The sequence below is a fragment of the Ochotona princeps genome, chromosome 17 (assembly GCF_030435755.1).
Source record: "Ochotona princeps isolate mOchPri1 chromosome 17, mOchPri1.hap1, whole genome shotgun sequence".
Classification (NCBI taxonomy): Eukaryota; Metazoa; Chordata; class Mammalia; order Lagomorpha; family Ochotonidae; genus Ochotona; species Ochotona princeps.
Window position 1 is genome coordinate 44,499,722 of NC_080848.1, and position 17,388 is coordinate 44,517,109.

General features: G+C 56.1%; 1 protein-coding gene across 1 annotated transcript; it reads right to left on the bottom strand.

Annotated features, from left to right (window-relative positions):
• Positions 1-46: 46 nt before the first annotated feature.
• Positions 47-17,275, bottom strand: GID4 (GID complex subunit 4 homolog). Its single transcript, XM_004599383.3, has 6 exons — positions 16,862-17,275; positions 13,240-13,299; positions 5,920-6,027; positions 3,261-3,362; positions 1,624-1,754; positions 47-160 (listed from the first exon to the last, which is right to left on the bottom strand). The coding sequence occupies exons 1-6, from the start codon at positions 17,051-17,053 to the stop codon at positions 97-99; spliced, it is 657 nt and encodes a 218-aa protein (XP_004599440.1). The 5' UTR covers positions 17,054-17,275; the 3' UTR covers positions 47-96.
• Between the last annotated feature and the right edge of the window lie 113 nt (positions 17,276-17,388).

Sequence of the window (17,388 nt, forward strand, 5' to 3'; positions counted from 1 at the left end):
CCTCCTGGTTCTGGCAGAGACACATTTTTTTTTTTTCCTGGCCAAGTTCGTGGTTGCCAAGGTCAGTTTTATTGGGTTGCCGTTGCGGACCTGCTGTCACCGGAATTCATAGATGGGCGCGCTGTGTTCAGGAACGTGGGTCAGGTTGAGGGACTGATACCTGCAGGCATACACACACACCGGGCAGTCACCTCCTGCAGCCAGGCAGGCGACTGACTGCCAGAACTGCCCCTTCTTGGCCCCCTGCCCAAGCCCAGGACACCCCACATGCCTGCACCCACCCTGGGGTGCCACCTGAAGCTTGCAGGAATGGCAGTCAGAAGCAAGTTTTACTGGGGTTCAGTTTGGCATCTGTTTCACTGTAACACGGGGGTCCCACACACTGAGGGCCCATCATTTGCATGGCTTTCCAGGCTTCATGGCGCCTTTAATGCCATTCTGCCATGCAGCTCGTGGCGCGCTCTCCCTTTCTGGGTGGGTCCCTGTCTATAGGCATTCTGCCTGGGCCCTGCAGCGCACCCCGGAGAGCCGAGGGCCATGTGAACTGCGGGGGGCTCTGTGGCGGCCAGCGTCAGGCCCGGGGATGCCCAGCTCAGCAAGCCTCGCTGGTAGCAAGTGGCGAGGCGGCTGCGGCGACAAACCTCCCCGTGCGCTCGCCATGCCACCCCTGGGTACAGGCTAGAAGGAGGTAGAAGCGGGAACTCAAGACACATGCTCCACATGGCGAGGGCTGTGGTACACACAGAAGCCACAGCAGACACACCAACGGGCCGGTGGGTGTGCACGAAGCTGCACAGGCACAGAAGTGGTATGTTCCTATCTGACAATGCAAAGACACATCACACTGAGTGGGAGGAGCTACGTGTGGTGGGATTCCACTGAGAGAAAAGAGGCGAGCCTACAGCGAGAGTGGGCTGGCGACTGCCCAGGGCTGGGAGGAGCCAGGCAGGCCTGACTGCAGAGGGCACAGAGTGGCGCTCCTCAGGGGACAAAGGCCCTGCCCCGCACACCGCTGCTGGCTCTGGCATGTTCCAAGCGGGGGAAGCACAGGGTACATGAGCGGCAGTTCTTTACACAGAGCTGCTAGTTGGTACAGAGGCGTTCTGTGATGCTTTCACGCTCATTTGTGGCAGCGGCACAATCACAGACACCTGCCAGGCCCTGCCTGCAGAGGTGAGCCTGCTGGCCGTGACCTGGGAATCTGAGGGCAGGGAGCATGTGACGGGCTGGCCCCGCTCCCGTGGATGGTGAGGAAGCAAGGGCTCGCATGCAGGGCGCCCCTGTTCTTCACCCTGGGGGAGCCATAGGCGGAGACTACCCACTGGGTCACCAGATGGCAGCAGGAAGCGGCCTGCAGCTGGGTTAAGCCAAGTGCTGGGGCTCCTCATTCAACTGGGGAAGGCTGAACTATAAAACCAGCAAGGCCCAGGAAAGACATGCTGCACAAAAGCTCGTGGCGCTCAGGGCTCACCCAACGACTGAGGCCCCCTTCAGAATGCCCTGGCTCTCCTGGGCTACTGGGTGAGGAACCAGGGAGACTGCTGCCGTGGGCCCGCAGCACCCGGCTCACACACCGAGCTGGGATGAGACGGGGGAGAGGGGTTCAGTGGGGGGTCTGCTTACCATTCTGAACTGCGATGGTAGTAGTAGCCCTCTATGGAGGCAGCCGACTTCTGGAAGCAGATGTAGTAGAAGCCAGCGAAGGAAGCACCACTGATGTCCTTGATCGTGTGGTCTGGGACCAGGAACTGCTCCTGCGGGCAGGAGCGGCAAAGGCCAGTGCACGGCAGCCCATCCGCCACCCCCAGTGGCTGTCTTGCTAAGACCTGGTCAGCCCTAGGCCCTCCAGGTGGCGGTGACCTAACTCCAGGGAGCGCCCACGTGCTGCTGGAATATTCTATGTACTCAAGGGGCAAGCTGCAGGCTTGAGTTCGCTCAAGTGAAGAAAAGGTTTGGGGCTCCTACATCCTGCTGCAGATGAGGGCTGTGGCACCAGCCACAGCCCCGTGGGAGACCCAGAAGAGGGTCTTTAGCCACTAGGCTACTGTGCTGGGCCCTAAATTTTGCTTTTCAAAACTGTTTTTAAACAGAATGTGTGGGGATGAAGCATGATGGATCAACTGACTAATCCTTCTGTTATAAGCATTGGCATCCCATATGGGTGCTGGTTCGTGTCCCGGCTGCTCCACTTCGCATCCAGCTCCCTGCTTGTGCTCTCGGAAAGCAGCAGAGGATGGCCCAAAGCCTTGGGACCCTGTGTCCATGTGGGAGACTCCAAGGAGGCTCCTGGTTGCTGGCTTTGGATTAGCTCAGTTTGTTGTTCTAGCCATTTGGGGAGAGAATCAGCAGATGGAAGCTCTCTCTCTCTGTAAATTTGCCTTTCCAAGATAAATAAACAAATACATTTTAAAAAAGAAAAAATTAGGACAAGGAGGCTGGTGCTGTGGCACAGCCTGTGCAGCCACCACCTGCAGAGCTGGATCCCATATGGACTACTCTGCCTCTGATGCAGCTCCCTGCTGATGGACCCCCTGCACCCATGTGGGAGACCAGGAAGAAGCTCCTGGCTTCAGCTCGGCCCAGCTCTGTTGACTGCTAGTGCATGGGGAGTGAACCCACAGAGGGGAGCACTCTGTCGCTCCTCGTCTTCTCCCTGAGCCCGAGCAGGAGGAAGAGCTGGAGGCGGGTGCAAGGTCACGGACCTGGGTGACTTGCTTCCTGTTTTTGCTGTGCTGTGATTGCCAGCCCTGGACTCCCCAGGCGAGAACCACATCACTGAGTCACGCTCATAGAGCTGGCAGCGGCGGAGTAGAGGGCCCACATTCCATTGCTGGTCCCTCACTTTCAGAGCTGGAGAGAAGCAGAGGGCCCTGGGGCAGGGTAGGTCGGAGGGGATGGGCTGGGGAGACTAATGCGTCCCATGGCATTTCAGGCTGCAGTGGCAATGGGGTTCATTGGATGACTAAACCCCAAAGCAAGCCTGGCTTTCCCCAGCCCTGCGAGGGCACTTGGAAGACCTGACCTGGAGGCTCAAAGGCGGCCTTTCGGGGGCAGGGGAAACAGGCAAGGGAGGAGACGCAGCGACAGTGGCACGGGCATCCGGCCAGGAATTCACCTGCTGCCTGCATAACAGAGCCACCACAGCGGCCAGCAGGACAGGGAGCACAGCAGCAGCCAGCGCCCTGGAGATGGTGGGCCAAGGGGCTGAGCAGGTGTGGTGTGCACTGCAGGCACCGGCCCACGGAATCCCCAGAACTCACCTTCCATCGCATGAAAACGTAATCTCCATTCTTCAGCTCTTCATAATCGAAGTCATCGGAATTAAATGACTTTGCATACTGGTAAAAAGCCAGGAACTTGCCCTTGAAGCAGAAGGAGAGGAGAATGATGAGTGAACCCCAAAGGGGCAGGCTCCAATCATGGCAATCGGAGCTACTTGGTGCTGGCTCCCAAATGAGGCCCAGTCAAGGCTGGGGGCAAGGGTCACCCCTGAGTGGAGACGCAGAGACAGATCTGTTCTTGGGGGTAGATACTGGACACCTGCCTATTAGCAGAGCATGGGCAGCCAAGGGCCAGGGGATCAGAATAGACGCATGCCCACAGCACCTCAGAGCAGAAAGGTGCCAGTTAAGAGCCACTCAAGAGAAGACCTCTGCAAGCAGTGGGTGTGCAGTAGCCAAGACCCAGGCAGAAGAGGGCAGAGAGCGCCAGAGGGCCACTGCAGGGGGCTGGCAGTGCTCAGTCCTCTATCCTGTGGAATGGGCACTACAGAGCAGTGGGTGAGGCTGCTGGTGGGAATGCCCAGGCTGTGGCCACCCTCCCTTCTGATTCAGCACTCTGCGGACGCCCATCCTGGGGTGAGCAGATGACAGCCCAGGGACTAAGCTTGTGGCTCTGCTGGGCTCAGACCTGGCCACTTGAACTACTGTGCCAGGCCCCAGATTTTTTTTTTTAAATGTGGTAAGCTAGCAAAATTTAATGAATATACCTGACTGACCAGGCAGGCAGCTCAGTAAAGAACTGAGGGCTAAACTCATCTTTTCATTATACTTTCCAGAAACTATTTACTTTCATTTATTTGAGAGTCAGAGTTAAAGAGAGACAGAGACAGAGAGAGAGAAAGGGAGAGGGGTCTTTTATCTGCTGGTTCACTCCCCAGATGGCTACAAAGGTCTCCATCATGGATGCAGGGGCATAAGCACTTGGGCCGTCCTCTGCTGCCTTCCCAGGCCCATTAGCAGGGAGCTGGATGGGAAGTGGAGCAGCTGGGACTTGAACCAGCACGTGTACAGGAAACCAGCACTGTAGGTGGTGGCTTAACGTCATATGCCACAGCACTGGCCCCATTCCAGAATCACCATTGAGTATCAATTTTTTTAAAGTATCTTTTATTGAAAATGCAATTTACAGAGAGAAGCAGAAACAGAAAGATCTTCCATCTGCTGGCTCACTCTTAATGGCCGCAATGGTCAGAGCTGAGCTCATTCGAAGCCAAGAACCAGGAGCTTCCTCTGGGTCTCCCATGTGGGTGTGGGGGCCCAAGGCATTGGGTCATCTTTTACTGCTGTCTCTCCTTCTCTCTGTAGATCTGCCTTTCCAATAAAAAATAAACAAATCTTTACAAATAATAATAAAAAAAAAAGAGGCGGAGCAGCTGGGGCTTGAACCAGTGTCCATATGGGATGATCCATCTTGTTGAACTACCGCACCAGCCCTAAGAATTGTTTTCTAAATTGCAGGCAACTTCACCTGGAACAAGAGTTACCACCAGGCCTAGAACACTTGGCTTCGTGCACATCCTATCTGAAACCATTGGCAAAGCTGAATGGGCAACAACGGGCCGCACTACCATGGGCAGGTGCACCAGACAGCCCTTCCGCCTCTGCCGGCTGATGGCAGGCGGCAGCACATGGCCCCGGGGCTGTTGCATCCCTCGCATCTAAGGGTCACAGAGATTTCTGGGTCCCGTTACTACCAGAGTCAAAGCAGGCAGCTTTAGGAAGAAAGGCTTCTGAAGGTCAAATCTGAAGTTGAACTAGACTCAACACATGATAGGTGCTGTTTTCCAAACTCAAGGCAAAAGTATCAAGAGGGCCAACGGTGGCACAGCGTGCTCAGTATCCGCCTGAGGCACCAGCACAATCACGGGAGCCGGTGTGAGTGCTGGCTGCCCTGCTTCCCATCCAGCTCCCTGCATATGGCCTGGGAAAGCAGTGGAACATGGTCCAAGTGCTTGATTCCTGCACCGTGTGGGGAAAGCCGGAAGCACGTCCCGGCTCCCAGCTTTGGAGCAGGTCAGCCCTGGCTGTCGTAGGCATTTGGAGAATGAACCAGCAGGTGGACAATTTCTGTGTGCGTACACTTCGGTCTGTGACTCTGCTTTTTCAAATAAACAATTTTTTTTTTAAAGCATCAATAAGCAAAGCTACCAACCTACCTCTGAGCAAACGCAGGCAAGGGGCTTGCACCTGCGGCTCCCCCTGCAGGCAGCAGTGACACAGATGGGCCTGGGATCCTGCTGCCGACATGGCCATGTCCAGCTGGCCCGCACACAGCAAGGACTTGAGGTTGCCCAAGTGGTACACCAAAGTCCTGCATCACCACAGCCAATGGTGACAGGTTGGAACACATACTCCTGAAGTATTTTTGGTCACAGTGCCCTGATGTAGCAGGAGCAGGCAGGAGAGCAGCGCCCACCCTGGCTGAGAAGCCAGCCAAAGGGCCGTTTCTCCAAATGGTACCCCTATTTCGTGCCCACCCTAATGCTGGGGGTTTCCCTGCCTCGAGGTGATTATGCAAGGGCAGTGGGCAGCAGGTGAGCCACAGGTAGGCAGGGCCGGTATAGGGGAGAGCTCTCATTAGCAGGCGGAGCATTCGGGTTGCCTGCCAGTATGGAGTGGCGAGTGGGGTCCCACTTACCCAATGTTTCCGGTCGACGTCTTCGTCTGCGTCCCACTTACGGGTTAAGAAAGGGTGCTTTTTGCTGATGACTTCTCCTTCAAAGAAGGTCGTCAGGGTTGGATACTCCTGTGGGAAAGGTCACATGTGAGAACAGGACCTGCCCTTCGACAAGGGTGGCTGAAAGCCCTTCCCAACACTGACGGAACAGGGCGCCTTGCCCACCACCCACAGAGACCACGGTCTGAGCCACAGCAGGCCTGAGGCCCCTTGCAGAAGCCCACCCAACACTGACAGTACAGGGAGCCTTGCCCACCACCCACATGGACCATGGTCTGAGCCACAGCAGGGCTCCAGAACCTTTGCCAGAAATAACAGCACACCAGACCCTAATCCAGCTCTACCATTCCAAAGGCCCATGGCTGAGAGGCCTCCAAGTCACAGCGTTGGCAGCCAAGTCTCCCCTAAACCACAGGCCAGTCCATGGCTACACCCTGGCTCTGCCCCTGCCCACCCCGTGCCAGAGCCTGGGGTGCGTCTTCAGGCGGTTACCACCCCAAAGACAGTGCACAGAGGAAGCTGTGTAAAGCACAGGTATAGTATGAAATTAGGACCATTAAATCATATTCATCCCACAGAGACAACAACCAGCTGATAAACACTTTACGATATTGTTAACCTGGGGCAGACATCCCATATGGGCACTGGTTCAACTCCCAGCTGCTCCTCTTCCCACCCGGCTCCCTGCTTATGGCCTGGGAGAGCAGCGGAGGACGGCCCAAGTGCTTGGGCCCTGAACCCACTGGGAGACATGGAGGAAACCTGTATCTCCTGGTGAACTCCAATTCACATAGATGGCTGGGTGCAGCCATTTGGGGGAGCAGACCAGCAGGCGAAACATCTCTCTGTAAAATCTGCCTTCCAAATAAAAACAAATCCTTTTAAAAAACAGAAAAGGTTTACTATTAGTTTACCTATTTGAAAGGCAGAGTTAGAGAGACAGACAGCTCTTGCATCTATTGGTTCAAATGGCTGGGGTTGGGGCAGGCTGAAGCCTGGCAGGGGTACAGGGGCCCAGGCACCTGGGCCATCCTTCGCTGCTTTCCCAGGTGCATTCGCAGGGAGCTGGACAGGAAGTGGAGCAGCCGGGACTCAAACCAGAGCCATCTGTACGAGACGCTGACAGCACCACTGCATGCAGACCCATGGTTTTCTTAAGGGCAAACCTCAAGACACCAGAAACCTAACACCTCTCAGAACTACCAGGCCACACCCTACCATTGCCGTGGCTGTCCTCACGTGGAAACTCAGCGGAAGACGCTCGAAAGGAGAAGTCGTCCTTAATGGACACCCGATTCCTTTAAGATTTATTTATTTTTATTGAAAAGGCAGATCTGGGCCCAGCAGCGTGGCCTAGCGGCTAAAGTCCTCGCCTTGAACAGGCCGGGATCCCATATGGGCGCCAGTTTTAATCCCAGCAGCTCCACTTCCCATCCAGCCCCCCGCTTGTGGCCTGGGAAAGCAGTCGAGGATGGCCCAAGGCTTTGGGACCCTGCACCCGCGTGGGAGACCTGGAAGAGGTTCCAGGTTCCCGGCTTTGGATCGGCACAGCACCGGCCGTTGCACTCACTTGGGGAGTGAATCATCGGACGGAAGATCTTCCTCTCTGTATATCTGACTTTGTAATAAAAATAAATAAATCTTAAAAAAAAAAAAAAGAAAAAGAAAAAAGAAAAGGCAGATCTGCAGAGAGAATGAGAGACAGAAAGATCTTCCATCTGCTGGTTCACTCCCCAAGCGGCCGCAATGGTTGGAACTGAACCGATATGAAGTTAGGAGCCAGGAGCTTCTTCTGGGCTCCCATGTGGGTGTAGAGTCTCCAGCCTGGTCCCAGGGTGCTGGAGGGGAAGTGGAGCAGTTGAGGCACGAATCAGCACCCATATAGGATCCCGGCACTGGAAGGTGGAGAATTAGCCTGTTGAGCCACTGTGCCAGGCCCAGAAACCTGACTTCTAAGTACAACTGGCACCTGGAGCAGCAGGGCAGACATCAGCCCCGTGAGAAGCTTCTGCCGGAAGCTGCCAGATGCTGCTGCTCCCCTGGGTATTGAGCATTAGTAGGTGACAGCCACACGATACAGTGGTCCTAAAATAACGAAAAGTGACCTGCGGGGGACACCATGTCACTGGCTTCCCAAGGAACGACTCCACACGGGTGTCCCTCTTCACAACCCTTTGGGTAATCTTAACGCGTTGACCTCCAGGCTCTCCTAAATTCTGAAAATTAAACAAATGCATCTGAGAGCCACAGACGTAATCACAAACAGCTGGCTCTCCATTGAAAGTCTCTAAGAAAAAAAAACATGGGGCTGGAGCTGTGGTGTGGCACACCGGGCGCTGGCGTCCTACTGGTGCGTGGAAGAGGGCTCAGGTCCCTGACCTCTTGCACCTGCGTGGAAGACCCAAGCGGGGTTCCTGGCTTCAGCCTGGCCCAGCCCCAGCCACTACAGCTGTTTGCAGAGCGAACCAGTGGGTGCAAGATCTCTCCGTCTCTGCTTTGTCCTCTCTGTAATTCTGCCTTTCAAATAAATAAAATAAACAAGCAAACATAAATCTTTAAAAAAAAAAAATAGATTCTAGTTCAAAAACCAGAAAACACTGTGTTCTGATTAAAAAAAAAAATCACATCCTCACTGAACAGGTGCAGGTTTCTGTCACTGTTCCCTTAACCACACGACCACGTCCATGGCGTTCCACAGCACTGAGTCCAGCAGTAGGGGCGTGTAGGGCTTGGGCCCCTAGGGACGCTGGCAGCTAGAGGTGTCCAAGTGCCCAGGGAAGATTGCACTGCTCGGGCAAGAGACTAAAGCTTCAGGTCCCTGACTCCTGCTCAAAGGGGGATGACTCGCTGAGCCAGGCAGAGCTCATGCCGGCATAAGAGAGGCCGAGTCCGAAGGCAAGTGAGGCCACAGCTCCCCCCAAGGCAGGCTGGCCTGTGGGCAGTCATTGCAGGGGCTCTGGCTCATCCCAAACGGGCAGTCCTGTCTCATGGGTGGTGGGGGGAGGAGAGGGCACCTGAGGGAATGGCACGCTGGTGATGGCTCAGGCTCCGCCTCACACCCGCTGTTCCTTACCGCTTATTTCTAAGCTTCAAATGATCTCCAGCCGAGGGCCCGGCGGTGTGGCCTAGTGGCTAACGTCCTCTCCTTGAACACGCCTGGTTCCTATATGGGCGCCGGTTCTAATCCCGGCACCTCCACTTCCCATCCAGTTCCCTGCTTGTGGCCTGGGAAAGCAGTTGAGGACGGCCCAATGCATTGGGACCCTGCACCCGTGTGGGAGACCCAGAAGAGGTTCCTGGTTCCTGGCTTCGGATCGGCGCGCACCGGCCGTTGCGGCTCACTTGGGGAGTGAATCATCGGATGGAAGATCTTCCTCTCTGTATATCTGACTTTGTGATAAAATAAATAAAGCTTTAAAAAAAAAAAAGATCTCCAATCGAAAACGTTTCTGCGCTGTATACATGAGGAGACAACTACTCTAAAGAAAAACCAAAGCATCTAAATTGTGTAACTACGGGGCTGGTGCCAAGGCATAGCATACTAAGCCTCCACCTGCAAGGTAGGGCCCATGTGAGCACTGGTTCTAGTCTCAGATACCCCATTTCCCATCCAATTCCCTGCTTTTGGCCTGAGAAAGCAGCGGAGCACAGCCCAAGGACTTGGGCCCCTGCACCTACTTGAGAGACCAAGATGAGGCGCCTAGTCCCAGACCGGCTCAGCTCAGGTCACTGTAGCCATTTGGGCAGTGAACCAGTGGATGGAAGATCTATTTCTCCTTCCTCCTCTCTTAAAAATCTGCATGTTAAATGATAATAAACAAACCTTTTTATTAAAAAGTTCACTTAAAAAAACATGTTTATCGATTTGAAAGAGAGATTTTCTATCTGCTGGCTCCCTCCCACAATGCCCACAGCGGTAGGGCTGGGCCTGGCTGAAGCCAGGAGCCTAGAGCTGCCTTCAGGCCTCCCACGTGGGTGGCGGGGCACAGACCCTGGAGCCACCTTCATCTGCCTTGTCCCAGCCTGTGCCTTGGTGGGAAGCTGCATGGGAGTCAGAGGGGCCAGACGGGAGGAAGGCCCTCAGCCCCTCTCCCAGGGTTCCCACCGTCCCCCACCAGCCTCCTACCACTGGTGTCAGGGTCAGCACAGTGCTGGGCTTCTCACAGAGCTTACCGCGCATGCCCCTCATGGAAGCACCACGCATACTCAGCTGCCCGGGAGGCGCCCGTCCCACGTGCTACCACACCCGCAGGCTAGACCCTTTATTCTGCCAACACTTCCTTTCCTTACTTGACTGGACGCTTTTCTAAACACACAGAAGAGATACCTGCTGTCTCAACAACAAATTTCACAGGAAATGCTTCATCAAACTTGCACAAGGAAAAGACAGGGCCCTTTGGCCTAAGAGATAAGATGCTGGGGCCAGTGAGATAACATAGCAGCCTAATCCTCCACTTGCAGTGCCAGGAGCCCACACGGGTGCTGGGTTCATATCCCGGCTGCTCCATTTCCCAACCAGCTCCCTGTTGATGGCCTAGGAAAGCAGTGGAGGAAGGCCTTTGGCCTTTGGCCTCTGAACCCATGTGGGAGAACCGGAAGAAGCTCCTGGCTCTTGGCTTTATACTGGCCCAGCTCTGGCCATTGTAACCATCTGGAGAGTGATCCAGCAAATGGAAGATATCTCTTTGTCTAGTTCTTTGAAGCAAAATAAATGCAACTTAAAAAAGCTGCTGACTGATTGGCCTAGGCCCTGTATTAGGGTGCCGGGTCTGACTCCTGCGGTCCCTGCCATGGCCAAAGGAGCCTGGATGGCAGGTCCTGCTCCCAGCGTCAGTGCAGTCCAAGTCCAACCACAATGGTGGGTAGTTTGGGCAGTGAACAACTAGCCAGTGGTTCAGCATCTCACACTCACATATACACACACACATTTAAAAAAAAAAGTCCTAAAGTCCTCGCCTTGCACGCACCGGGATCCCATATGGGCGCTGGTTCTAATCCCGGCACCTCCACTTCCCATCCAGTTCCCTGCTTGTGGCCTGGGAAAGCAGTCGAGGACGGCCCAAAGTTTTGGGACCCTGCACCCATGTGGGAGACCTGGAAGAGGTTCGAGGTTCCAGGTTCCCAGCTTCGGATTGGCACAGCACCGGCCGTTGCACTCACTTGGGGAGTGAATCATCGGATGGAATATCTTCCTCTCTGTCTCTCCTTCTCTTCTCTCTATATCTGACTTTGTAATAAAAATAAAAAAAAAAGGGCCCGGCGACGTGGCCTAGCGGCTAAAGTCCTCGCCTTGAAAGCCCCGGGATCCCAGATGGGCGCCGGTTCTAATCCCAGCAGCTCCACTTCCCATCCAGCTCCCTGCTTGTGGCCTGGGAAAGCAGTCGAGGACAGCTCAAGGCTTTGGGACCCTGCACCCGCGTGGGAAACCTGGAAGAGGTTCCTGGTTCCCGGCTTCGGATCGGTGCGTACTGGCCCGTTGCGGCTCACTTGGGGAGTGAAACATCGGATGGAAGATCTTCCTCTCTGTCTCTCCTCCTCTTTGTATATCCGGCTTTCCAATAATAATAATAAATCTTAAAAATAAATAAATAAATAAAAATTTAAAGAAAAGCAGGTGAACCGGATGGAGCCATGGAGCCCCAAACAGCAGCATTTGTCCCACAGCTGTGCCAGCTTCCTACCAAGCACAGAACGGGGGTTCCCGTGGCCCGGCCACTGAGCAACACCAGCAGGAACTTTTCAATCGACCTTTACCCCCCATCCATTCAAAAGGCAGAGCAGCAGATGGGCAGGAGAAAGTGAGACAGTGAGAGCGAGATCTTTCACTTCCAGCTCACTCCCCAAATGCCTGTGACAGCCAGGAGCCAGGAGCTACACCTGGGCTTGCCACGTGGCTGCGGCTGAGGCCCAGGCCCTGGAGCATCCTCCCCACCACCTGGGATCCATACACAAGAAGATGGTTAGGCAGTGGAGCCTCCGTGGCTCTAGGTGGTGCTGGGATAGAAGATGCAGGTGTGTGAGGCGCCCTGCAGCCTGCTGGGCCACAACGCCGTGTGCAGAGAACTCCCGCTTGACAGGCAAGGCAAGGAAAGGAAGAGTAAACTCCTCGACCCCTTTCACCATCTGTGCAGCAGAGCCAACACCCTGCTGGGGGAACGAGACCCAGGGAGGTCACAGAGGCCACAGGTCAAACCAGGGCACCTCCAGCAGGGCTCAGGTCACCCTCCAAGTTCTTCCTGTTTCCCAGACAGTGAAGACAAAGGGTGCTCCTCCCTGCTTTCTCAACCTCCCAGGTTCTGGGGCTGGCCTTATGCCTCAACAGGCTAATCCTCAGCTGCAGGTGCCAGCTGCTGCCCTTCCCATCCAGCTCCCTGCTTGTGGCCTGGGAAAGCAACAGTCTTGGGACCCTGCATCCATGTAGGAGACCCAGAGAGACTACAGGCTTCGGATCAGCTCCGCTCCGGCCGTTAAGGCCACTTAAGGGAGTCAATCAACAGATGGAAGATCTTCCTCTCTGTCTCTCCTCCTCTTCTCTGTATATCTGACTTTGCAATAAAATAAAATAAACCTTTAAAAAAAAAAAGAAAAAGCCTAACTGGATTAAGTGATTATGGTCAGTCCAAGTTTATGATGCAGTAGCTATGTTTTTAAAATATATATGTTATATATATTATATATTATTATATTACACACATATATGTATATATTATATACACATATGTATCTTTCTATGGCGTATCTTATGGAGAAGAAGAAACCAAGTAAGACAGATCTTTCACCCGCTGGTTCACTCTCCACATGGCCATAATGGCCAGAACCAGGCTGGTGTGAAGCCAATTTCCTCTGGGTATTCCGTGTGGGTGCAAGGGCCCAAGCACTCAGCCACCCTCTGCAGGGAGCTGGATTGGAAATGGGGCAGCCAGGACTTGCGAGATCAGACGAGATCGGGCGTGTTCAGGGTGCTATGACCACAGATGCAGCCAGGACTTGAACCAGCACTGCAATGGCACGCTGGCACCACAGAGGCTCAAGCCCATTGTGCCACGGCACTGGCTGCCATCTCTGTTCTTATAGCTTCTGAAAGGACTCAACACAAAAGCAGCAGTGCTGGTCACGCTGGGACGCATTTACCAACCTTCTTTGTAAAGCTCTGCGAATTTGCCTGCTTCTTAATGCAGTGGTATGCCCTTGGGTCCCCACAGGCTCCCCGCATGGTACCAGTGCTCAGTGACACAGCGCCCAGCGTGTCACTGGAGGGAAGAGGGCGGAGGAGGGGCTTACCTCAGTCAAGCCTTTAATCTTCAGGTATCCACAAAGGTAGGAGTTCCCCGTGTCCACGTGCTGCAAGGGAAAGACATGCAGCCCGTCACTGATGGTGACACACATGGCAATAGCGGGAATTCCACTGACCAGCCGGCTGACCACTCACTGGGGCTTCCCGGGGCCGCAGGGCCTCGGGAACAGCTTCTGGGTTACTCCCAACGTGGCACCTGACTCCGTGTGCCCGCCCCATCTACACAGGCTTTTGTGTGGCTTTCATGGTGAGAGCCAGCAGCTTGGGATAAAGGGTGTGTGGGGAGGCATGGGGATCTCGAGGCTGGCTCAGATACTGTGGGACACCTGCCCACCACCAACTTCTTCTCTTTCCACCCTGGTGGGGCTGGTACAGACATCTGGTCAACCCTGCTGGATGCTATGGCAAACCTGTGGTCCTCCTGGACCACCTGGGGATGGAGGTTCTGGTCATCCTGGCCAGCCAGATGCAGCAGCTACCAGGTGCCCATGGGAAACAGCATCAGCAGGGTGGCTCTAGCCTGACAGTGGGTGTGTGTGTGTGTGTGTGTGTGAGCAGCGTCCAGGCCAGACAACGCCAAGGACAGTGGTGCAACGAGATGGAAGGAACCAGGCCCACCCAGGTCACACCAGCCTGGAGTACACAGCTCCCCACTTTCTGAAACTGGACTCAAAGGAGTCCACCTATTACGTGAGCGTTCTGGAAACAGGCCTGGGTGGACTGCAGCTGAGGGCACACGACCCCCACTCAGGAGTCCGCCAACCACACTTACTCAAGGACAAGCTCCTCGTGGCTCCAACGTGGGGCCTCCACACCGAGCTCAACAGGCGTTTGGGGTTTCACAGGTTGCCGGGCAGCCAGCATACCCAGTGATAACACTGGTAACAGGCGACCGTCGCCTGCTCCAGGACCACAATCGCAGTTGGCCTCTGCCCAGCCCTGCAGCTATCCTGTGCTGCCCACGTCACTTGACACGCCATGACATGTATGCCACGTGGGCTCTAACTCAGCAGTGGGCTGGTAGCTCAACGAAAGATAACAAGACAGGGGGTGGGGGGACGGATTCTCACTGCACAGCCTGGCAAACGCGGCTCTTGTTTTAACATTCCCTTCACTGTGAAGACCCTGCTGGGCTTCCCTCTAGAGCTGGCTTCTTGGATGACACACAGGAGAAGGTGGTGTCATAGGGACAGGGGCCTAGAGAGACCCACTGAGGACCCCACAATCCAGAATTCAAGAAAAAAAGAAGAAAAGTTCTCCATAAAGCACATGCAAAGATGGCACGCCACCAATGCTCACATCCCACATGGGTGCCGGTTCAAGTCCTGGTTACTCCACGTCCCATCCAGCTCTCTGCCTGTGGCCTGGGAGAGCAGCAGAGGACGGCCCAAGACCTTGGGACCCTGCAGTCACACGGGAGACCCAGAGGAGGCTCCTGGCTCAGCTTGGCTCAGCCTGGCCCAGCCCGGCCCAGCCCTGGCCAATGTGGCCACGGGGGAATGAACCACCAGATGGAAGACCTCAACCCCTCTGGCTCTGGGAAGTTCAAACCGAAACCATGATGAGATGCTACCGTAGCGTCATGAGGGCTATAGTAACAAAGGTGGAAAACGGTGGGGTCGGTCAGGACATGGGGAAGCTGGAGTCCTCACACTCTGTGAGATGGACAGCAGGAGGCCGTAGCTGTCAGGGGAGTCACGGGGCTGCCTGACCACACACTGCCACCCTTAGGTGTCTACCTGTGCGAGAGAAGTGAAGGTGTATACCCACGCAGACACTGGTCACTGGTCACACCAACACATGTACCAACAGCGTCCGTAACCTGGGCATCCACCCACCGGTCAGTGCACAGTGGGCACGAGAGACAATGCAATGAGGAGGGCTGCTGCCGTCCAGCTATGAGGGGAACACACCTCGGGGCTGGTCACGACAGCGCACAAGGGCTGCATTCCACTTGGAGGCAACGTCCAAAGTGGGTCAGTCTTCCAAAAAGAAGACAAGACAGGCAGATGCCAGGGATTGGGGTGTGTGTGTATGTGTGTGAGTGTAGGAGAGAGAGAGAGAGAGAGAGAGAGAGAGAGAGAGGAAGAGAGAGAGAGAAAGAAAGAGAGAGAGAGGTGGCCCTTTGCAGGGTTGGAAGCAAGAAGGCTGGATCCAGGAGGCAAGCCCTGGCTGAAAAACCAGATGATGGGGTTAACTCCCATGCCACAGGCTGGGCCACGCCAGCCCATGGGTGGGGTTTCCCCCCCTAGGAACCACACCTCTTCTTCCTCAGCTGGCTGCCAGCCACTGGCCAGGTTTCTGCCTTCAGCCTACCTGGGAACTGACAGCTGTGCCTGCACGTGGCCACAGGCACCTAACAGGAGGGCAGCAGTCACTGAAGTGGCTAAAGCATGCTTCCCTGACACCTTGTCACCTGGTGGCTGTGCCCCGGTGGCTGTCCCCCAAGCCCTCTCACAACACCAAATGACACACAGCAGGCACGCAGTTCAGACCACCACTGAACATGTCCCACCTTGGGGGCCCCACCCAGCATTCGGATCACTGGTTGCAAGATAAAACAGAAGCACCTTCAAGTGTCCCCCGTTAGGCGGGGAGGTCACTGGATGAGGCCTGTCAGTCACTCCACTGTTGTTGTTTTTTTTCCCCTGTTTACAATAGGAATTATGGCAGGCACCTTCGGGTTTATAGACCCAATACAAGATGCAGTTCTGTGAAATCAGAGGGAACTATTTACTGCTGCAAAACAGTTTAAAACAGAATGACAGACAGACAGACACTAGCAGATGCTCAACAGTCAGCAGAAACGGAAAAAAAAAGTGTCTCTACCTTCTTCGGGTTGGAGACTAAGACTGAAGACAGTTTAACTCTTACCCAGGAACCACGCTGCTTCAGGCAAGAGCTTTCCCGGGAACAGGTGTTTCCAGGGTAGACCGGGGTTTGGGAGAACGGCCTAAACCACTGGGTGTCAGACGGAGGGAAAGGGGGTCAAGTGTGTGTGTTGGGGGAGTGGATCCTACATAGGCAGGTTAGGGGCTGAGGCAGGTCCAGGTGCTTACAAGTGCGGGCGGGAGGGGGGCACAGACGGATCAGGGACCGGCAGGTTAAGAGAAGGCAGTGGCTAGACCGTGCAAACTGGCTGAGACCTGGAGTAAAACCAAGGCAGGGAGTGCAGGGCGTGGGGGAGCCCCAGGAACTAAGAGTGAGTAAAGGCAGCTGGGAAGCTGTGATCACAGCTGGGCTGGGGTCTCTCTACTGGCGGCCCTCCGGCAGCAGCAGCAAGAGGAAGAACAGGAGGGTACCGAAGCTGAGAAGCCGCAGGACGAGTCTCAGATCCCGACCCAAACCCCGGGCCAGAGGCGCCCCGGTCCCCGGCTCGGGCTTCGGAGGCTTCCGAATCCCCCCCGCGGGCCGCTCACGGACGCGAAGCGCTCGGGGTGGGGGGGTGGGTGTCCGAAGGGAGCGGGTCACGCCGGCTCCGGGGTCCCGGGTGCAGAAGGCCCGGGGCCGGAGAGGGGCCTGCTCCCGCGGCTGGCGAGCTGGCGCCCCGGGAGCACCGCGGGGAGGCCCTCGGACCCCGGCCCCGACCCGGCCCGGCCCGGCGCTCACCTGCAACACCACCTCCACGTCGTACGAGTTCCCCTTGCTCTTCTGGTGGCCGCGGAACTTGGAGCCGCTGTAGAGCAGGCTGGTGGCCACGCCGGGCTGCCGAGTGTTGATGGGCGGCGGGGGGATGAGCGAGGCCGCCGCCGCCGCGGCCGAGGCACCGGCCGGCGGGGGGCATTCGGTGCGCACCGGCATCGCGGGGTCCCCCGGAGCCAGGGCTGGGGGGGTGGAGAGGAACCGTCGCCGCGCGGGAGCCGCGGAGGCCGCCGGGCCGGCGGGAGGCGCCGGGCGCGCACGCGCGCGCGCGCACCCCGCGGGGCACCCCGGGACCCGCGCGCGGGGCTTCGGCCTCCGACCTGGGCCCGGCTCCACTCGTGCCCGCACACACTCACACACGCAGACACACTCACACTCACACACCGCCCTTTCCGATTGGCGTGGGGGCGGGAGCTGGCGCGCGCGGCGCTCCCCTTCATTGGCGAGCACAGGAGACACGTGGCAGCGGGGCGCACGAGCGGCCTTGTGGGGCT